Below are 21,958 nucleotides of genomic sequence, written 5' to 3' on the forward strand. Positions count from 1 at the left end.
CTAACTTTGCAGCTTGGCTTCCCCTCTATCTTTCGTCTGACCTCCCTCCATCATCCTGGGCGACTTCAATATCCCCATGGATAATTTCACTGACCCAGGGTCCATTAAATGGCTTGTTCTTTCCTCTTCTTTTGGCCACTCACAATGGACCTCCTCCATTATCCACCATCTTGGCCATGTTTTGACCATGTCTTTACCCACCTTTCTTTGCACTCTCTGTCTTTGACACATCTCCATTCCCCCTCCCTGACCATCATCTCATCTTTCTGCCTCTGATGGTGTCTATACATTCTTCTCCTCCAAAATCAATGCCATTAGAACCGAAATCTCTTCCTCCCTCAATTCTCATCCCCTTCGTTGCCCTCCAACCTTCATCCCATGTTCTCCTTCCTCCCAACCTCGAGTGAGGAAGTCTATTCTTTACTTCGATCCTTTACCCTTTCCAACTGTACTCTTGATTCTATTCCCTCCCACCTCCTCAGATACCTCTCGCCCACTATCTGTTCCCACCTAGTCCATCTCTTTAATATATCCTGGTCATCTGGAATTTTACCCTCCTCCTTCAAAGATGCTATAGTCTGGCCTATTCTAAAAAAAACAAATTTTGATCCCTTGATCTCTCCACCCTATCCAACTACTGCACTCTCTCCTCTCCTCTCTTTCCTCTATAAACTACTTGAACGTCTAGTCTACAGCCGTCTCCTTAACCACCTCACAACAATTCCCTCCTTGACCCCTCCACTGAAACCGCCCTAGTTAAAGTTGCTAATGAACGTTTATCTGCCAAATCCAAAGGTCACTACTCCCTTCTCATCCACCTGGACCTTTCTGCAGCCTTCGACACAGTTGATCACCTTCTCCTATTTGACACCCTTTGCTCCTTTGGCCTTTCTGACACTGTCCTCTCTTGATTCACTTCTTATCTGTCTAAATGCTCCTTCTCTGTCTCTTTCTCTGGCTCCCCTTCCCCAGTGCTCAGCGTCCTTGGCCCTCTGCATTTTTCTTTGTACACCTTTTCACTGGGTGATCTTATCAGCTCCTTCAACCTCCAGTACCACCTCTATGCTGATGACACCCAGATCTACCTCTCTTCACCAGTCCTTTTCCCTTCCATCCTCAACAAGTTATCCTGCTGCTTCCCTGTCATTTCTTCCTGGATGTCCCAACATTTCCTCAAACTCAATATGGATAAATCCAAACTCATTATCTTCCCCCCTCTAGAGACTCCTCCCCTCCCCATTGGTCCTACCATCATCTTCTCTTCACTCCAATTTTCGTTATCTAGGGGTTACCCTTGACTTCCCCTCTCACGTAGAATCCCTTGCCCAATCCTGCCGGTTCCACCTTCGCAATATATCCCTTATCAGACCCTTCCTCTCTACTGATGCCACTAAGTCTCTCATCCACTCTCAGTATCTCCTGCCTGGATTATTGCAACCTTCTTCTCACTGGCTTCACCCGCTCCCTTCCCACTCTACTTTAGTCCTTAATGTACACTGCAGCCCAAGTTATCTTTCTTTCCCACCGATTCTCATCTGCCTCCCCTCTCTGTCAATCTCTACACTGGCTCCCCCTCCGCTTCAAAGTCCTCTTCAAACTCTTCACTCTCACCTACAAAGCCCTCTCTAATGCCGCTGCTCCTTATCTCTCCAACCTCATCTCCACTCATACTCCCTCTCACCCTTTACGGACTTATAACGACCGCTGCCTCACATCCCATCTGGTCAACACCTCTCACTCCCGCATTCAAGATTTCTCCTGTGCTGCCCCCCTTCTCTCGAACGATCTAGCCTTTTCTATCAGGCTCTTCCCCAACCTGCCTCACTTCAAAAGCTACCTCAGAACCCATCTATTTAGATTAGCTTATCCTTCTTCCATCGAACACTGCCCTCCTCTAACCCTCTTTACTTCCCTTACTCTACCTCCCCCTCACTCTTCCTCCCTCGTTCCTATTTGTACTCATCTCTTTCCCTAGAGTTCTTGTCCCCTCACACTATCTTCCCTCTCTGTGTCTCTGGGCAGTCTCCCCCACCCCCTTAGATTGTAAGCTGCGTTGAGATGGGCCCTCCATCCTTATGCCCTCTTCTCCTGATTACCTATGCCCCTGCCCCCCCCCTCTTTTCTCATTTTTGTCACTTGTCTGCTGCTGCTGTCTCTTCTCTTCTCCCTTGCCTCTGCTTCTCCAAATCCTGCTAGTGGTAGCCACACTTTTGGACTCCTTTCTTCACTCCATTCCCACTCTTTCTTTGCTCTGGTAGTCACTCTTACCTCTTTGCCTTTGCACCTGCTATCTGCTGTGTTTGTAATTGTTGTACCTCTTGTACTTATTGCACCTTGTAATGCTTGTATGCTGTGTACTGCTACCCTGTACTCTTCTCCCTCGCTTCTATATATGGTGATATGGACCGTTTGTGGCGCCTCATAAATAAATGATATTAATAATAAAATTATAATGACCACTTACAAATAAGTATTTAGTTAAAATGAATTCATGCCATACCAAACATTTAACAACAAACATATGTAATATTTACCTCTTTTTCAGGAGTGGGCAACTTGCCATGTGTTGTGTCATGGCATGTAATATTATTATTATTGAATGCCGAGGGGAAGATACCAGTGAAGGGGGAGAGGATAAAGAGGTGAGCAAGGTGACAACAGGCATTGTAAGAGAGGGAGTGGAGGAACTTGGAGGGGACAGGATCGAGAGGACAGGTTGTAGAGGAAAAGGAGGAGAGAAAAAAGAGGATCTCAGGCTCAGTTACAGGAGGGTAAGAGCCATGGGTGGCAGAGTTAGTGAAAGAGAGGACAAGTGGAGGGGGGGGTCAAGCCTGAGGAGAACAGATATAATTGTGGATGAAGTCAATTTTGTCATTGATGAAGGTAGCAAAGTCAAGAGCGGTGATGGATGATGGAGGAGGAGGTGGGGGAAAACACAGTAGAGAATTAATGGTAGCAAAGAGGCATCTGGGTTTAGTGGACATGGAGAAGATGAAGGACGTGAAATAGATTTATTTGGCTGTAGAGGGCAGAATAGTAGTAAGAAAGGAAGAATTCAAAGGTGGATGAAGTCAGCAATAGAGCTTTCTCACACTTTCCTTCCCTGCATCCAGGCACCCCATCTCCTACACTTTCCTTCCCTGCATCTGGGGACCCCATCTACCACACTTTCCTTCCCTGCGTCCGGGATCCCCATCTCTTACACTTTCCTTCCCTGCGTCCGGGCTCCCCATTTACCAACTTTCCTTCCCTGCATCTGGGCATCCCATCTACACCTTTCACCTACCTGCTGCTGCACTGTTCACCACTGTCAGTCACCCAGTGCTGCCACTGGCCCCATCAATACATTTAGCCTCACTTCTGACTGACATCTTCTGCTGCTGTATATCACCTGCCACTACTCTCCCCAATCTGATTCTAGGCTGGCCTTCCTGCACCACTTTTATAGCAATGGAGAAAAGGGATGATAGAAGAGAGAAGACAGAGGAGAAAGAGAGAGAGAAAAGAAAGAAGAGGACATTGACTTTCATCTAGGTAAGTGCATGAGTGTGTGTGTGTGTGTGTGTGTGTGTGTGTGTGTATGTGTTTGTATATATATATATATATATATATATATATATATATATATATAGCACATATTTTCATGAGCCCCTACCACTGCATTCCTCCAGGGGGGCCCTTCATGTCCCAGTGTGACAGGACCTTGGAATGTTTTGGTTTTTATGATGGACTCAAACCTTAAGGATTAACAGCTGTTGTTAAGTATATATGGGATTTTATTATTTTTAATAAAATTATGTGGTATAAAAGAGATGCGTGCTTTATTTAAGTTTTTGCTTGTGGTACTCCTCGGATCAACGGGCCCTGGGTGTCAGGGCATGATGGCACTGAAACCACAAATGCCATCATGCCCTGACACGCTGGCTGCAGTGTGCATGCTTGTGCTTGTAGTTCTAAGAAGACCTGCATATCCAGACTGTTATTGGTAGCCTGGGCTGGCTTGGACCTGTAGTTCCACAAACTAGAATAGTGTTTAAATAATTTTTTACTTTTTTTTTTTACTCCACACCCACCGCCCATTGGTGTGGGAAGAGCCCTAGTGTTTGCAGCATGGAGCTGAGTATCCCTAAGGGAATTTTTTTTTGCGGAGGCCAACTCCCTAAGAGACTAGTGCTGAGCAGCCTGGGTCTGGTTTGTCATTATGACAGGGGAACCCCATGCTGCGGCTTCCCTTGCTTTATTCCACCAGTCCTGGCTGAATTGTCTAGTGCTGGTTATCATAAAATCAGGGGAGACACCATGCTTTTTCTCCCACCAAAAGAAGGCTGACAACACAAGGGTTAATTTCGTTAGGAGGAGGCAGTGTTTCATGGTAATGAGCGGTGTGGGGGGGTGAAGTGGACCGCTGGTGGCTTCCCTGGTTGGGGGCAGTCTGGTCGTTGGAGGCTGTCTGTTGCTGAGTGAGATGGGGACTACGCCCACAGAGGCTGTGTGTGACTATGTGAAAATGCGTCCAACAAGAGATATGTGAGAATATAAGATGCATGTGTGAATGGCCCGTGTGTATTAGTGTAGGGATCCCTTCCTTTTCTTCATTTTCTTACAACAAAATTACCAACTTTTTTAAACTCTTATTTTTTGTTTTCTTTATTACATAATTTTAGCATTGAGTGAAAAATGTGGCATATATATCCATAGGTGGGTCATATCACCAAAAAAAAAAATTAAACAAATTAGGAGGCATTACTCTACATATTGCCATCACACATCTCTATTTTCAATCCCTAATTAATGAGTAGTACAATTGCTTAAAGTTCTGATAACAAAATGGGGACAAAGAGTTGCCCAAAAACATGGTTCACATGACAGTGTTTCTTTGTGACTTTATCCAAGATACAGAGTCTTCCTGTGTCCCAGACACACCAAATATATGTATTTATTTTTTGGAGGAGGTGGCATAAATATAGATTTCTTAACACATGTTTATTCTGTCAAGTGTCAGTCTAATGATAAAAATCAGTGGCTCTTATATAATATGTGGTCATATATAGTGAGGAAGAATTATTGGAAGCTACCAAATGTAACAATTTTGGTTGTAGTGATTGAGCTTTTGACTGTTTTGAGAGTTTTTCCATCACAAGAAGTACACAGCTGTTGCAGTAATGATGGGATTAGTGAGGATAAGGGTGTATGCTGTATAAATCTAGTAGAAGAAGAGAGTGAGCCAATGGAAGAGTTTGAGCATCAAGATGTACAGGTACAGGATCTATCATTGACAATGCTCAGGACTTATACCACACTTGCCAACTCTCCCTGAATGTCCGGGAGACTCCCGCATTTTGCGAGAGTCTCTCGGACTCCTGGGTAAGTGGGGCAATCTCCCAAATTCTGCCCACTTCCTAGTGAAGTGGGCAGAATTAGTTCGCAAATGCTGCGATTCCCAGGGAATCGCAGCATTTGGCCCCGCCCCCCTCTGTCAAATGCCGCGTTTTGCGTCATGACCTAACGGGTGGTGGGTCCAAAATGCCACTAATTTTGGAGCCCCGCCCCCATCACGCCCACCACCCATAACAGGCTCCCGGAAACCAACTATTCAAAGTTGGTAAGTATGACTTATACTGTTATGCACAAGAGATTGTATTTTAATTTTGGAGCACTAAGCTTAAGATCTTTTAAACTACATTTAAATAATTACCCATTATCTTCCCTTCCTCGTGAAATTAAATAGCTACTATTATTTAATTGCCATTTTTGATTTTCAAATTTTTCTGGATTACCCCTTTCTAGGTAGGAGATCATAAACTTTTTTATTTATGATATTTGAAATACCTTGTTTTGTACTTATTTTTATAATATAGTTTGACTCAAAAAGGATTTTGTGTGAAAGTTTCATTGGTATCTGGTAACACTAATTTTGTAAGTGCATTACTGTAAGTTTGGAAGGCATTGCCCAAGCTGTTAAGGTGAAAAGTGACCTCCATATTATTTTTTGCTTTTTTTACTATTTATCTGTAAATAATGTATTGTCCTCACATGAGGGGCAGTTGGGAGATATTTCAAAATCTTTATTTTCCTTAAATGCTGTGTGAACAAGTTATTGATGTGCTTCATGTTAGGGAAGATGGGAGAGAGATGTAGGTGGATGGAGGGTGGCACTAGGTATGTACTCCATGGCCACACCCTCTCCGGTGGGAGTCAACTGGGCTTCTCTCTATAGGTCCTTCAGGTCCTTGTTGCCCTTACACTGGCCCTGCCCGTAGCAGCCATTCCTTTTGTATTGGCATTAGTTCCTCCACTGCTAATGCCATCCATGAACGCTGTAGGTCAAGTGCCAATTAGTAGGGACCTAAAGTAGATTAACTATTGATTATAGTTGGCTAGATAACAATAGATTAACTGCCGTAACTTTTAATAGTCCTAAAAACAGAAAGACTGATGTGCATATGACTAAGTCTTGACTGTATTCACTTCCTCATGTCAAACTTGTGACAGCTTCCTAAATTATATTTGATAAATTAGTTCCTTTATGTAATGCAGCATTTTAGCTCTAGTGGCCCTTTAAGTCTAGTTGAAGCCATGACAACAGCTTTAAAACCTCGGTCCTCATCACTGCAGAGCAGGTTGTCATGGTGATGTCAGTTGTATACATTCAAACTGGCCGTGAGCCCTGGTGCCTGATGGTCCTCATATCGCTGTGACTCTTGAGCCCTGCGATACTGAGCCAATTACTCTCGAGCTGAAAACAGAATTTTTAATACTTTATTGATACTTACATATATATATATATTTATATTTTATTATATAGCATATTATATTGAGATCTGATAAGTTATCTGTAGTATAATATTTAATTATAAGATATATTTAGTTAAGCTAAGTTAAGTTAAGCTAAGTTAAGTTAAGTTAAGTTAAGTTAAGCTAAGTTAAGTTAAGTTAGGTTAAGCTAAGTTAAGTTAAGCTAAGTTAAGTTAAGTTAAGCTAAATTAAGTTAAGCTAAATTAAGTTAAGCTATATTAAGTTAAGCTAAGTAGTTTAGTCTTTAGTGTTGTATAGTACATTGTTTCTAGCTGATTTTTCCATAATTTCCCTTCTGTTTTAACCTACACCTTCTTTTTTAATTTTCCTTTAACTTCGTCCTTTGCTGGGTGTAACTGAGTCGTGAAAATGGACAAGAGGTAAGTGCAATGAGCCAGTCACTACATGTAGTAGGTTATGGGAGGAATAGTGAAAGGGGTCACGCCTGTAAGGGGCTAAATGCATTGTGATGGGGGAGCTGTGGGTATATTTGTGTCAAATATTATACAATACACAATATCACTAGCTTGGGGAATTTTTTTACGGTGCATTACTGAGTGTATAGATGTGTAGTTAAGTTTGTTATAGGTAGTTTTATATTTTTAGACATCCACATGCATAAATGAGTTTTTATTTAGTGGGATAAAATATTTAAATAAGAGTGGAAAGAAGAAAGATACACATTTATGGGGGATGACCTGACTTGTGGGTGGCTGCAGAGTTTTTTTCTACCTGCAAAACTATAGGATATTTATGGGCGCTCAGGAGGTGCCAGTAATGGGGAGTTGCTGTTATACTGTCACTGGGATGACTTTATAAGCATCCTGGTGCATTTGACGCTAGTATGCGCATTATATGTGCCCAATACCCATGTAAAATAAAATAAATATTCAAACACACAAAAATGACACATGAAATACAGACAGTCTGGTGCCCTCTCACTCTCATAATTCATTTAAAACATAAAAAAGGCTAGAACAAGAAGTATTTTGGAAGAAAAATTGAAAAGTCAAAATTAAAGAAGGAGGAGGATCTAAAGGGTTAGTAACAGGATTTTGAAGAAATTTTAATACTCTTTTCACAATGTGCAAATTCAACAAGACCTGCATCATGCAAAGCAGCTGCATCCTCATTTTACAGCAGTAGTTCCCAAAAGTAGTATGTGTCCATTTTCACATCAAAAATTAATTATATACATTTATGGATAATACTTCACTTCATTTATCTTTCATTTGAAAATAAGTATTCATTATTTCCATATATAAAAGAAACAAATTTATAACAACAGGACAACAGAAGAGAAGCTGAAACCTGCCAAGCAAATAAAACTACAGGAAGACCAAAGCCAACATTACAGCGCGGACCACTCTCCTAGCCCAGGACAAGAGGAGAACACTGCATTTTACAAACTGCTGGGTAGGACTTAACATTTATTAACATTTATTAAGACCACAAACAATTATTAAGACCAAATTGTTACAATTATTTTTCTAAGTACCATTGTAGAGATTTTGGCGTCTTATTCCTGTACAACTCCAGATGTCAGTGACAGTCGGAGGGTCCAGTGATATGGGGCCAGTAAATGTTTTGCCCGTTTTCTAGCTCTGTGATTTTTCCAAATAGTATTCACATGAGAGCATTGCTTGTGCAGTCTGTTTCTGCCACTGTAAGGCTGTGAGTAAAGCAAATACCTTTGGTATCTACTGGATAGACTAAAAGGTTATTCCCAGCTAAGCTTTCTGAGTACAAAACCCCAAAAATGGTTTCTGTCTTGAAGGGTTTCAGACGACTTATCCTTTATTGTTGTAAACAACATTCTCTTACTGTAAATCAATCACAGCAGACACTTGTCAAAAAATAAGGTTGTTTTTGCAAAATGCATCCAAACTAATGCTATGAAACATGGAAAATCTGGCAGAGAAATGTAAGCATCGATAGTGGATATATTTGTGCATTAATTTGCAAAAACAAATAATTTAATTTATAAAGAGTGAAGTAAAAATGTGTACAACTATCAGTTTATTACACAATATCACCTTAGGCATTGACAGACGCTGTTTTTAAATGGATCGGTTCAGGCATCAAAGATCTAACAGCCTGAGCAGGAGAACGTCCCTTCTGCTTCAGCGGCCCTTTGCTGGGGATGTCCCCTCTCCCTGTTAGAAGCATTGAGGAACGTTACACATACATAGAGTGCAGGGAAGTGAATTCTTATGTCCGTTATCCCTGCCTGCGTTCAAGTGTTTATTTTTATAAAATTTTGTGGATAGGGTCATTGTCCTCTAATATTCCAGTCCTTTCACAGCTGTAAAAAGTGTTCATATAAAAAACAAAAAAACAAGATGTAATGTTGTAGGTGAATGTTTTTCTTCCCTTGATGTCTTAAGTGGTCACTGATATAAAATTTTTACAACTTCATTTGCAGAAAATAAAGTGATCCAGGACTTCCTATGTGCGGATGCCTGCATGAAGATCTCGGACAAGGTGGGTATGGATAATGCAATTCTGACCTCCCACCACTAGATATTCAGTAAACTGCAAGTTTTGTAGCTCTAGCAGTGTTCTGGTATTCATACTGTTCTTTACTGATACTGCGTTTACTATACTGATCAATGTATATCAATGGTTATATCTGTCCAAGATGCTGTTTACCACATGGTCAGCACAGCTACACTCACATTGAGGGGAATGGAAGCCACTGTGTACATACCACAATACTGTCTATAATATCCTGCACTTGTGTTTCATCCAATGTTTGTAATTATTTTTGTATCCTTTGATGGTCTGTATATTTACTGCCAATAAACTTTAATTGAGCTGTATAGTTGTATAACTGTATATCTCCTGCTATTGGAGCAAGGATTCACAACCATTTGTTTTGCTTTTTGTCTTCTACAGTACCTCATCGCTATGGTATTTGCATACTTTAAGAGGGCAGGCTTATATATCAGCGAATATACACCAATGAATTTTTTTATTGCCCTGTAAGTATTGCTTTTTTACTTTTGTATTCATAGTAAAATAATATTATTCAACCAGTACATTTAAAACTGACCAGAACAAGAATACTCTGGGCATTTATTACTTTAGATTTGCAACAGGCTATGGTGCAGTATTGTCCATCTGTGCTTCCTATGTGCCACCAAAGTATTTATTATTATTATTATTATTATTATCGTTTATTTGTTATGCGCCACAAGGTTTCCGCAGCGCCGTACACGGCACAAACAGTATACTATACAGGGTAAAACAATACAGAACAATAAACACAAAGTACCAGAACTTCAGAAACTCCAGACAGGCAAATACTGTAAAGACGGAGCAGAAGAACAGGTGTGGAGACAGGAGGGGAGAGGGGCCCTGCTCATACGAGCTTACATCCTAAGAGAGGGTATACAAAATCAGGCACAAGAGGAGTGAAGCAAAGGGGAGAGAAAAGGAGCCAGGGGAGAAACAGAAGAGGTGGGAGGTTAATTGGATGGTTGGTAGGCCTTAAGGAACAAGTGAGTTTTAAGTGCCCGCTTGAAGGAGCACAGATTGGGTGAGAGACGGATGGAGCGAGGGAGGTCGTTCCAGTGAAGGAGGGCAGCACGGGAGAAGTCTTGTATTCTAGAGTGGGAAGAGGTGATCAGAGTGGAGGAGAGGCGGCGATCGTTGGCCGAGCGCAGGCAGCGGGCGGGAGTGTGAATGGAGAGGAGGTTAGAGATATAAGGGGCAGTAGACTGGGAGAGAGCCTTGTAAGTGGTGGTGAGGAGTTTGAAAAGGATTCTGTAGGGGAAGGGGAGCCAGTGTAAGACAAGACAGAGAGGGGAGGCAGAGGAGGAGCGGCGTGAGAGGAAGATGAGTCTTGCAGCCGCATTAAGTATAGAGCGGAGGGGGGCGAGGTGGGAGCAGGGGAGGCCAGTAAGGAGGAGGTTGCAGTAGTCGAGGCGGGAAATGATGAGAGCATGGATGACAGTTTTGGTGGCATCTTGAGAGAGGAAGGGACGGATGCGGGCAATGTTACGGAGTTGGAAGCGACAGGCTTGGGTAAGGGATTGAATGTGGGGGGCAAAAGAGAGAGAGGAGTCAAGAGTGACTCCTAGACAGCGGAGTTGGGTGACAGAGGAGATAGTGGAGTTGTTAACGATTATAGAGAGGTCATGATGGGAAGGGAGTCTGGGTGGGGGAAAGACAATGAGTTCAGTTTTGGAGATGTTAATTTTAAGAAAGCGCGAAGACATCCAGGATGGGATGGCTGAGAGGCAGTCAGTTACAAGAGAGAGTGGAGGGGGAAAGATCAGGAGAAGAGATGTAGAGTTGAATATCATCAGCATATAGGTGGTACTGAAGACCGAACGAAGAGATGAGAGCTCCAAGGGAGGAGGTATAGAGCGAAAAGAGTAAAGGGCCAAGAACAGAGCCCTGAGGGACTCCAACAGGGAGAGGGGAGGGGGTGGAGGAAGAACCAGACGTAGATACAGAGAAGGAGCGGTTAGCAAGGTATGAGGTGAACCAGGCATGGACAGAGCCAGAGAGGCCAAGAGAGAGTAGAGTTTGCAGCAGGAGGGGGTGGTCCACGGTGTCGAAGGCCGTGGACCACCCCCTTCATTGTGATAGTATAGCTGTCTGAGATAGGATTCCTCATATGTCCATTACTGTTTGTTACATGAATTAATAACTCTAAAATTTAAATAAGCCCCTAATATTGCAGTTTCTGCTTGCATATAGTTAAGGGGGGATATCTTTGTGTTAACATGTGTAAGTCCTACTGGCACACTGTTTTACGTTATAGTCAGGTAAAGCTGTCATTCTTATACACATTAGCCTGGTCTATTTATAATACACATGGAGTCATTCTGCCATACCCAATTTACTATTCATGAGTTCTGCTTTACTCAACCAAAATTACGAATTCTTTCCGAACATGATATGTGTTTTGATGCTGAAACTAACAAACAGTAACTTAAACTGCCATATAGCTTAAAGAGGCTGGTTCATTTCAATGTTTCTAGACTAGAGCACTATCCGCAAATACTTCTAATTGGTCATGTTTAGAGGGAAATCTTCATATACATGGGATAAATACTAACCCAGTCAAATAAGTATATATATCTGCATGATTAAACACTCGCTATTGGTCAGTCATTGACTCACCGAGGTGGATGCACCAGAGCTCTTCACCACTGCAGAAATCTATTTGTTCTTCAGTGAGCACTGCCAGAGCTATTAACATACCTCTTAGTTTATGCTGAACACTGAAAAAAGTTTTTTTCAACACTGAAAAAAACCCTCATAGCCCTATCACTACTTCAGTGTTAAAGTACACATTTTGTATCACTCTACTTGGGATGTCTCCCTGATTATATTTTGTAATAGAATGGGCTTGGTGTAACTGAATGGTACAAGAAGCTGATTTTTTTTTTGCTAACTTTGACATGTATACCGGACTTAAATTATTTTTTTTAAAAAAATCCAATATACCATAGAAAGCCTTATCTCAGGGAAAATATAACATTTGCCTTGATAAAATAGGTTATCACTAAGAAACTGATTCTTCCCAAAACTTGGAAACTGACTTAGTCATGAAGGGCTAAGAGCTCAGGACATGAAGTGGTTAAGGAAATACTGAACTGACCTGGTTGTGTATGTAAGGAGACACCCTGGTATAGTTCATAACCAATGTGAGTGCAAAAAACTGCCAAGAAATGCCAGCATTGAACTACTCTTGTGTTTTCCATAGGTACCTTGCAAATGACATGGAAGAAGAAGAGGACAATTACCATTATGAAATATTCCCATGGGCACTGGGAAAGACATGGATACAACACTTCCGTCTCTTTGTGAATCTAAGAACAAAACTATTTGCTCAAATGAAGTACAGAGCAGTCGTCAGCAGACGTCATTGCAATGAGGTAAGTTCCTGTAATGAAGCAACACAATGAATGTGTATACTGCAGTCATGTGGGTGAGATATTGATTTTTGTTTTATTACAGATCATGGCGTTAGACCCAACCCATTCTGTATGGCTTAGAAACCGCTCAGTACATCATAGTGGTGCCAACAAGAACTTGGAATATAATTTCTACCCACTAGGGCCGGGGTTCAACCCGGCCACCTGTTCCCGGTGCATGGGTGATCCTGAGAGTGCAGCCTCCACTGGCTCCATGCCACAGGGTGAGTTGTTTAACATTTTTAATAGACAGTGGTCCGAGGACCTTCTCGTCATACCCCCAGATCTGCTTCCTGTGCCCACTTATGACATTTACAGTGAGTTGTAGGTGTATAACTTGAGCTTGTTTACCTTATATTTCTCACAGCTGGGTTTTTATCTTGTTTATATTAATCAGCTGTGACAGCACTACTGGAACCTGATGTTTGGAAGTCATTTCTTTTTAGGTGAAGGGATGCTCATCTCTCCTGGTTCCTTATTTTGTTCACATTATTATTTCATGTTATTTCATTGTTATTTCTTGTGCTTTAATATATGGTGATGAGTACTGTTTATATAAAGCAAAGCATACATTGGTGTAACACCTTCCAGTTATCTTTAGTTCTTCCACACTCCTGTGCTATGTCTTTATTTATGCTTCACAGAACTTTCTATAGTGCACTGTTATTACAACATACTTGCCAACTCTCCCGAAATATCCAGGAGACTCCCGCATTTTGCGGGAGTCTCCCGGGCGAGTGTGGCAATCCCCCGCATCTGGATAATTCTGCCCACTTCCTAGTGAAGTGGGCAGAATTAAGTCCCAAACGCCGCGATTCCCGGTGAATCGCAGCGTTTGGCCCCGCCCCCGCTGTCAAATGACGCGTTTTGCATCATCATGTCATGGGGACGGGTCCAAAATGACGCCATTTTGGAGCCCCCCCCGTTACGCCCACCTCCTCTGCAGGCTCCCGGATTTCACCAACAGAAAGTTGGTAAGTATGGATTACAAGGTGCAATACTGTGGCTAAATATCTCATAACCTCTTCCTCCAAATACTGGTCACTGGTGGCACAATTAATTGCATACAAGTGAAACCTCCCATACTGCGGTAAAACTTAATTATGGGGATGATCCAGTTAGGAGTAAATCTAGCTTAAAGGTGCAATGTTGTCAAACCCATGTTGCACTGCAAAGGGGACAAATTTAAAATGTGCGGACAGACTTAGAGTAGGGGTGGGAGCTCATCCTAGCTAAATTCTAAATTGCTTTGTAAAAAGAAAGCTGCACAGTGTTTGTGTGCTGAATGCAGAACCAGGAAGTATTTTCCACGCATACAAAATAAAATTGCATTTGCTGCTCTTGCATTACAGCATGGTATGTACATTTGCACCCTTTAGATTTGTTCCTAAATGTGGCACCAAGTGTGACGGAAAAATCTATATCTCTGAACTCTGAATAATGCTAAAATGAATAGCACAACTCTAAAGGATAGGTACATGAAGTAATCAATTTCATTGAAAGACAACTCTAAAATTACTACAAACTTAGAAATGCACAAAGCATCACAAGGGGCATCATAGCAAACTGTTGCCCCTATTGAATTTATTTAATGCATTGGCAAACTGTTAGGTTTAATTATGACCCTCTTGAGGCAAAAGCAGCCACTAATTACCTGCTACACGCTGGACATTATACATTGTTAGGATAGTGCTGTGGTGGTGAGCCACTGAAAGGCGCCAATCAGTTAAACAGCAGTGCACTAGTGAAACAATCCCCGTGTACATGTACATTGTATCCACCTCTTCCCCCTCTCAATTTGATAATGTGGTTTATGGTTAAAATCTAACTAATAAGAAATAAAGGCAATGAAGATACTGCTGCTTTTGATCCTAAATATAATCAGGTTTATAATTACTATTATATAAATAACATTTTTCTTCTATTGTAGTTCAACAACAAACTCTGAAGCATGGAAGAAGCTTTGAGTGGCAATTATAACCAGACAATTATCCCTCTATAACAACTCAAGTGTTCTATTTGTTCCTGCTGCTTCAACTACCTGTTCCAGTGACTTCCTGGTTGGTGTTCAGTGCCTCTCATCCACAACCATTATCTCCTCATGTTCAACTTGCTGTTCAATTGATTCCTCAGTTGCTGTTCAGTAATACTCATCAACAGACATCACTTCCTCGTGTTCAGTTCAATGTTCCAGTGATTTCTCAGTTGCTGTTCAGTAATACTCAACTACATCTATATCTTGCTCAAGTGTGTTCACCTGTCTGCGGTTTCCTCGCTGCAGAGTTTCTTCTACTCCTATGTTCTCCATACGGGTCTCATCTAACACTCTCTTAGAGGGCCGCGACCTGCGGGGCAGGGCAGCAAAGCCCATACCTCCTTGCGGGGGTTCCTGGTGAAGACAACCTGTGCCGTTAGACTCCGCGCCTCTGGGAAGAGAAGTACAAAGTTAGTCAGCTGTTCCAGTGATTCCTCAGATGCTGATTAGTGCTAGTCATCCTCAGATAACCCTTCCTCATGTTCAGTTTGCTGTTCCAATGATTTCTCCGTTGCTGTTCAGTGCTACTCATCAACAGACATAACTTCCTCGTGTTCAGTTCACTGTTCCAGTGATTTCTCAGTTGCTGTTCAGTAATACTCAACTACATCTATATCTTGCTCAAGTGTGTTCACCTCTCTGCGGTTTCCTCGCTGCAGAGTTTCTTCTACTCCTATGTTCTCCATACGGGTCTCATCTAACACTCTCTTAGAGGGCCGCGACCTGCGGGGCAGGGCAGCAAAGCCCATACCTCCTTGCGGGGGTTCCTGGTGAAGACAACCTGTGCCGTTAGACTCCGCGCCTCTGGGAAGAGAAGTACAAAGTTAGTCAGCTGTTCCAGTGATTCCTCAGATGCTGATTAGTGCTAGTCATCCTCAGATAACCCTTCCTCATGTTCAGTTTGCTGTTCCAATGATTTCTCCGTTGCTGTTCAGTGCTACTCATCAACAGACATAACTTCCTCCTGTTCAGTTTGTGTTCCCGTTATTCCTCAGTTGCTGTTCAGTGTTACTCACCCACAGACATCACTTCCTCGTTGTTCCAGTGATTCCTCAGTTGCTGTTCAGTGATACTCATCCACAGACATCACTTCCTCGTGTTCAGTTCACTGTTCCAGTTAATTCTCAGTTGCTGTTTAGTACCGCTCAACTACAGCTATCTCTTGCTCAAGTGTGTTAACCTCTCTGTGATTTTCTCGCTGCAGAGATTCTTCTACTCCTATGTTCTTCAAACGGGTCTTGTCTAACAGTCTCCTTGAGGACCGCGACCTGCGGGGCAGTGGCTGCAAAGCCCATACCTCCTTGCGGGGGTTCCTGGTGAAGACAACCTGTCCCGTTAGACTCCGCGCCTCTGGGAAGAGTAATACCAAGTTAATCCGCATGTTCCAGTGATTCCTCAGTTCCTGTTCAGTGATACTCATCCACAGACATCACTTCCTCGTTTTCAGTTGACTGTTCCAGTGATTTCTCAGTTGCTGTTTGGTACCACTCAACTACAGCTAACTCCTGCTCAAGCGTGTTAACCTCTATGTGATTTCCTCGCTGCAGAGTTTCTTCTACTCCTATGTTCTCCATATGGGTCTCGTCTAGCAGTCTCCTTGAGGGCCGCGACCTGCGGGGCAGTGGCTGCAAAGCCCATACCTCCTTGCGGGGGTTCCTGGTGAAGACAACCTGTCCCGTTAGACTCTGCGCCTCTGGGAAGAGTAGTACCAAGTTTATCCGCATGTTCCAGTGATTCCTCAGTTGCTGTTCTGTGATACTCATCCACAGACATCACTTCCTCGTTTTCAGTTGACTGTTCCAGTGATTTCTCAGTTGCTGTTTGGTACCACTCAACTACAGCTATCTCCTGCTCAAGTGTGTTAACCTCTATGTGATTTCCTCGCTGCAGAGTTTCTTCTACTCCTATGTTCTCCATATGGGTCTCGTCTAGCAGTCTCCTTGAGGGCCGCGACCTGCGGGGCAGTGGCTGCAAAGCCCATACCTCCTTGCGGGGGTTCCTGGTGAAGACAACCTGTCCCGTTAGACTCCGCGCCTCTGGGTAGAGTAGTACCAAGATAGACAGACCTGGGGATCCTATATTTCAATTCTGGATTGTGACATTGGCTTTTCAGCACTGCTATACCCTGCTGACTTTTATTAGTTGCCTTACCATATATTGCATTTCCAAACCTGTGTGATCAGTGTAATAAATAAAATACTCCGTTCCACTTACATTCTCTCAGTGGTCTTCATATTGGGAGTTCTGACTATATATCTAATATGTGTGTGTGTGTGTGTGTATAAATATATATATATATACAAGTTAACCCGTGCATGATACTCATGCATTCTAGTCAAATCAAGCTACTTAAGGTGTTAAAAAGGTTCTTGTCATGCATTTGGGCCATAGCCCAGGCCTCAACCACCAACCACTCCCCACTGTCACCACATGCAACCACCAACCACTCCCAACTGTCACCCCCGGCAACCACCAACCACTCCCCACTGTCACCACCGGCAACCACCAACCACTCCCAACTGTCACTTCTCCTTCAAGAAATATATATATATTTTTTTTAAATCTTTATAAACACTTTTAACAATTAACAAATTAAATTAACAAATTAAAAACATCTTAGTATACCAAATTTCAGCCCTTTCTGAATTTTTTTTTCCACACACACTAAGAATTTAGTAGGTCAGTGTATAACTCCGCCCAGCAGGTGGCGCTGCAGCTTGGTTTTATTTTTTCCACACAGACAGACTAACACACGCCACTAGACATTTATATTATAGATATAGTCTCTGCTGTCATTTTATTTCTATGTATACATATTATGTTAGTGAGTTTCTACACAACTTCTTGATGTTGAGGTTATCACACACTCATAGGTTAAAATATTAAAGATGGTTTGCAGTGGGCAAGTGACACAGGGGATAAATTAGCTTTACTGACATATAAACTTACCATTTGCCGTAGTCAGCCATTATCTCTTGGTCCATAGTGGAGTGTGTATACCAAAGAGACATGATGTCCCTGGATCAAAGATTAAATCACTATTACAGGATAAGGAATATATGTGGTCTCTATAAGTCCAGTCCTCATGATGATAGAAGAGGGGGGTATGGGGATCTGAGCTCCCTATAAAGTGAAGAGAAGCTAATGTTGGCGTAGGGTTGGAATATATAGAAGGGGAGTCCCAAACCTTCCAGTACAATAATGTAGAAAAAATAATCCCTTTGCACCAATAAATATGAGACAGTTTAATAAAACAAAACCAAAAAACATGCATGAAAATAAATTAATGAATATATGAAAATACAATCCACGTTGCAACCTGAATACAACATGTCAAAGGTATTCTCTTGCTGTCAAATTTTCTATTACAGACAAAAAATACCAGAAAAAAACATAAAAGCAAATGGTATTATATTCTCTTGAAAAGGTGAGCAATGCCAGTTTATAAAATATACAAAGGCTGTAGATAACACAATAATACACAATGGTTGATATGTGTAGAAAGTGCATGTGCACCAACAGTTAAAAAATATGTCCAATATTTTGAATAATTTCATGTAGGAATGTCCCAGTTCATGAAGTAAGCAATGTCCGATATTAGGAATATTCCACTTGATACCTTAGATCGGCGGTTCCCAAACTGTGCGCCGCGGCTCCCAGGGGTGCTGTCACTACTACAGAGATGGATTGAAAGGTTAGTCCAATTTATTTAAATGCACGGGTGTAAAATAGACCACGTGTAGAAATCTAATGCTAATTACCCACTGGCGTAGTGTTGAATGCCAATGGTGCTGCATTGCAAACTTGCCTGCAATCAAAATGCATTGGTAAAGAGCACTTGTGGTGGTGGTAGGGGGTCATTCCTGCTTGTATTTATCATAGCATTGAATCCATCTATAAAAAAAAACGCACTCTATATGGCCAATAGCGTAACAAAGTCAAAAATCCTAAATAAAGTTGTTACTAAAACAAAATGTACAAAATGTTCTTCAGTATTATTGTCCTGAAGTTATACAATGGTTAGATGTTTATCTGTCTGGGCCATCCATCCATCTCCAATCAAGTGGGATGGTTTGTTTATCTTCTCTGCTCTAGAATTCAGTGACAAATGCAATAGGATGTAATATTTTCAAAACTGTGGTTGATTGAGTTCTGGGGTTCCAGCTACCCAAGACACACAAGATATTCCTGCTTATTAGTATGTGCTATACTGTAACAGTACATTATAATATGTGTTATGATATAATAAAATGCTACACTAGCTGGAACCTGGGGATGCCATCAACTGTAGTAATTATAACTGCTTACAGCCAGGACTCCGGAGTAGTGTAGAACCAGTAGGTGAAGTTGTCAGCACTTGATTTTGGTTATGATGTAATTCTGGCTATTAATGCCTAGTAAAACAAAATACTCCAGCGATAGGCTATAGTCACTAGTGGTTACTACATGTAGTTCTGTGACACCAGGAAAACCACAGGTTTCCAAGCCTGCTTTTGGGCCTCATTGGTTCTCCTTGACTTAATATGCTGCATTAACATGAGCTGATTCAGCCTACAAACCTGCTGGTTGACTTGAATCTAGGCTGTGGATATAAACTGATCAGCCACAACATTAAAACAACCTGCCTAATATTGTTTATCGTGCCGCCAGAACAGCTCTGACCTGTCTAGGCATGGACGCCAAAAGACTTTCACTGTCAGTAGACTTTCACGTCATTGCGCCCTCCATCACTTTTAATTGAAAGCGGCAATGGCGAGTTAAGTGTTTAAACACTTAACCTGCGGGGTCCTGACATTGCCGCTATAAATTAAAAGTGATAGAGGGCGCAATGACGTGAAAGTGATGTGACACCTGACTAGTCAGAATAACTTGCGGTCAGCATCCTTCTGCGATCGCAGATCTACAGCATCAGTATGGAGGTAATATTTATTATTATTATTTAAATCGTTTTTTCACAGATTCGGATTTTAAATGGAGGAATCCTCGGTGTCGGGAATTATCTGCACCCAGTGCCGTAACTAGCCATTTTAGTGCCCTGGGCGAGATAGGGAACCGGCGCCCCCCATCTAAGTGGGAGTGTCAATCATCATGTAGGCGTGGTCAACCTACTGTGGGGGCGTGGCTAGCGCTTTACAAGTTCTAGACTGCACTGAAACCCTCTCCCTCCCCATTCTTCACGGTCTGGCTTTGTAAGGATCTTTATGTAATAAGTCACCATAGAATCAAAGTACTTTAAATGCAGCTATCACATGCTAGCTGTATAAAAAATGAATTGGTTATTGAAATAAAACTCACTGAAACAAATTAAAACATAAATGTAACGGTACCATCTGTATCACACGTCCCCTTCATCCCACTGTGCCCTCCATCACAGTTTCTCCTTTATCACATCGTGCCATGGAGCCATCTTTATCACATTGTGCCCCCTTATCACCATCACACGAAATGAATAATATATATATATATATATATATATATATATATATATATATTATATATATATATATATATATATATATATTACACATATATACACATATATACACACACACGCATACAATATTAAGAGCCTCCTAGTGTCCCCCATACCTTATAGAGCATTCCTGTGACCTCCATACAATACAGAGAGCATTCCTGTGACCTCCATACAATACAGAGAGCATTCCTGTGACCTCCATACAATACAGAAAGCATTCCTATAACCGCCATACTATACAGAGAGCATTCCTGTGACCGCCATACTATACAGAGAGCATTCCTATGACCGCCATACTATACAGGGAGCATTCCTATGACCGCCATACTATACAGAGAGCATTCCTATGACCGCCATACTATACAGAGAGCATTCCTATGACCACCGTACAATACAGAGAGCATTCCTATGACCGCCATTTAATACAGAGCATTCTTGTGACTGCAATACAAATAAATACCTCACCTGAAATTAATAGACCCCATCATTAAATTAAAAAGCCCCATCAATAAATTGACCCACCAGCCCCCCACAAATAAAATAGTACTCATTAAATAATTAGCCCCCACCTAAACGTCACCATTAAATTAATAGCCTACCTCCCACCCATGTACTAAGACACCCAACCTCCCTACCCACATATCACACATTATATTAATACATCCTCCCTTTTCTCACACATTATGGCAGCATACCCCCCTTCCCCCATAAAGCATAGCAGTATCCCCCCCTCCATAATAGCAAGATGCAGCACACATTCCTCCCCTCCATAATAGCAGCACACATCCCCCTCCCTAATAGCAGCACACCTCCCCTCCCTCCATAATAGCAGTTCACATCCCCCCCTCCCTCCATAATAGCAGTTCACATCCCCCCCTCCCTCCATAATAGCAGCTCACATCCCCCCCTCCATAATAGCAGCTCACATGCCCCCCTCCCCTCCCTCCATAATAGCAGCTCACATGCCCCCATCCCTCCCTCCATAATAGCAGCTTACACCCCCCCTCCCTCCATAATAGCAGCTTACATCCCCCCTCCCTCCATAATAGCAACACACATCCCCTTTCCCCTGCTTTGAAGCTTACCTTTGTTGTCTTTATTCCTGACCAGCCGTCGCTGCCTGGCTCCTCTCTGCTTCTCTGCTTCTCTGCTGCCTAGCAACGTCATGACATCAGACGCTGAGGCAGAGGGCAGAGTTCAGAAGGGGGTGGAGCCGGGTGCCAGCCGCCATTTTGGATGCGCCGGGCGGCCGGCAGTCTGAATCTGAGGTCTGTTTCATTTTATTTTTTTTCACTCCTCACACAGAGGCAGGTGCATGCGGCCACTGCGCCCCCCTTGGGACTGCGCCCTGGGCGGCGGCACCGCCCGCACCGGCCTCGTTACGGATCTGTCTGCACCGTTAAAGCGTACCCAACCCCAACAGGGTACTGCACCCTTCAATACTACAAGCTGGCATGCTAATCTCCAAAGCACAACAGGTTGTGGTCACATCCCAATAAATAAATATATGTGTGTGTATGTATATATGTATGTGACCACGTACAACATACAGCACTCACTCATCAGAACATGTAGACCTTCCACACTGTTCACCAAACAAGAACAATCCCTGTCTACTTCTATGTTATCATAGGAATAATGACCATCTCTCATTGTAGTCCCCCCTTTCTAATTGTCTTTCTTTGGTACTGATTAGGTACTTTCATAGCTTTCAGAATT

The 21,958-nt window shown here is 42.4% G+C and overlaps 1 protein-coding gene and 1 long non-coding RNA gene across 2 annotated transcripts; one reads left to right on the top strand and one right to left on the bottom strand.

Annotated features, from left to right (window-relative positions):
• The first annotated feature begins 5,227 nt into the window (after positions 1 to 5,227).
• Positions 5,228 to 14,721, top strand: LOC142103366 (speedy protein 1-B-like). The gene is made up of 7 exons (XM_075187428.1): positions 5,228 to 5,257; positions 8,064 to 8,211; positions 9,221 to 9,279; positions 9,694 to 9,779; positions 12,518 to 12,689; positions 12,772 to 12,952; positions 14,659 to 14,721. The coding sequence occupies exons 1-7, from the start codon at positions 5,228 to 5,230 to the stop codon at positions 14,706 to 14,708; spliced, it is 726 nt and encodes a 241-aa protein (XP_075043529.1). The 3' UTR covers positions 14,709 to 14,721.
• A 3,272-nt stretch (positions 14,722 to 17,993) lies between these two features.
• Positions 17,994 to 21,424, bottom strand: LOC142103459 (uncharacterized). The gene is made up of 3 exons (XR_012679360.1): positions 21,325 to 21,424; positions 18,525 to 18,657; positions 17,994 to 18,437 (listed from the first exon to the last, which is right to left on the bottom strand). It is a non-coding gene; the product is annotated as an uncharacterized LOC142103459 (long non-coding RNA).
• Between the last annotated feature and the right edge of the window lie 534 nt (positions 21,425 to 21,958).

Source organism: Mixophyes fleayi, chromosome 10 (assembly GCF_038048845.1).
Source record: "Mixophyes fleayi isolate aMixFle1 chromosome 10, aMixFle1.hap1, whole genome shotgun sequence".
NCBI lineage: Eukaryota > Metazoa > Chordata > Amphibia > Anura > Limnodynastidae > Mixophyes > Mixophyes fleayi.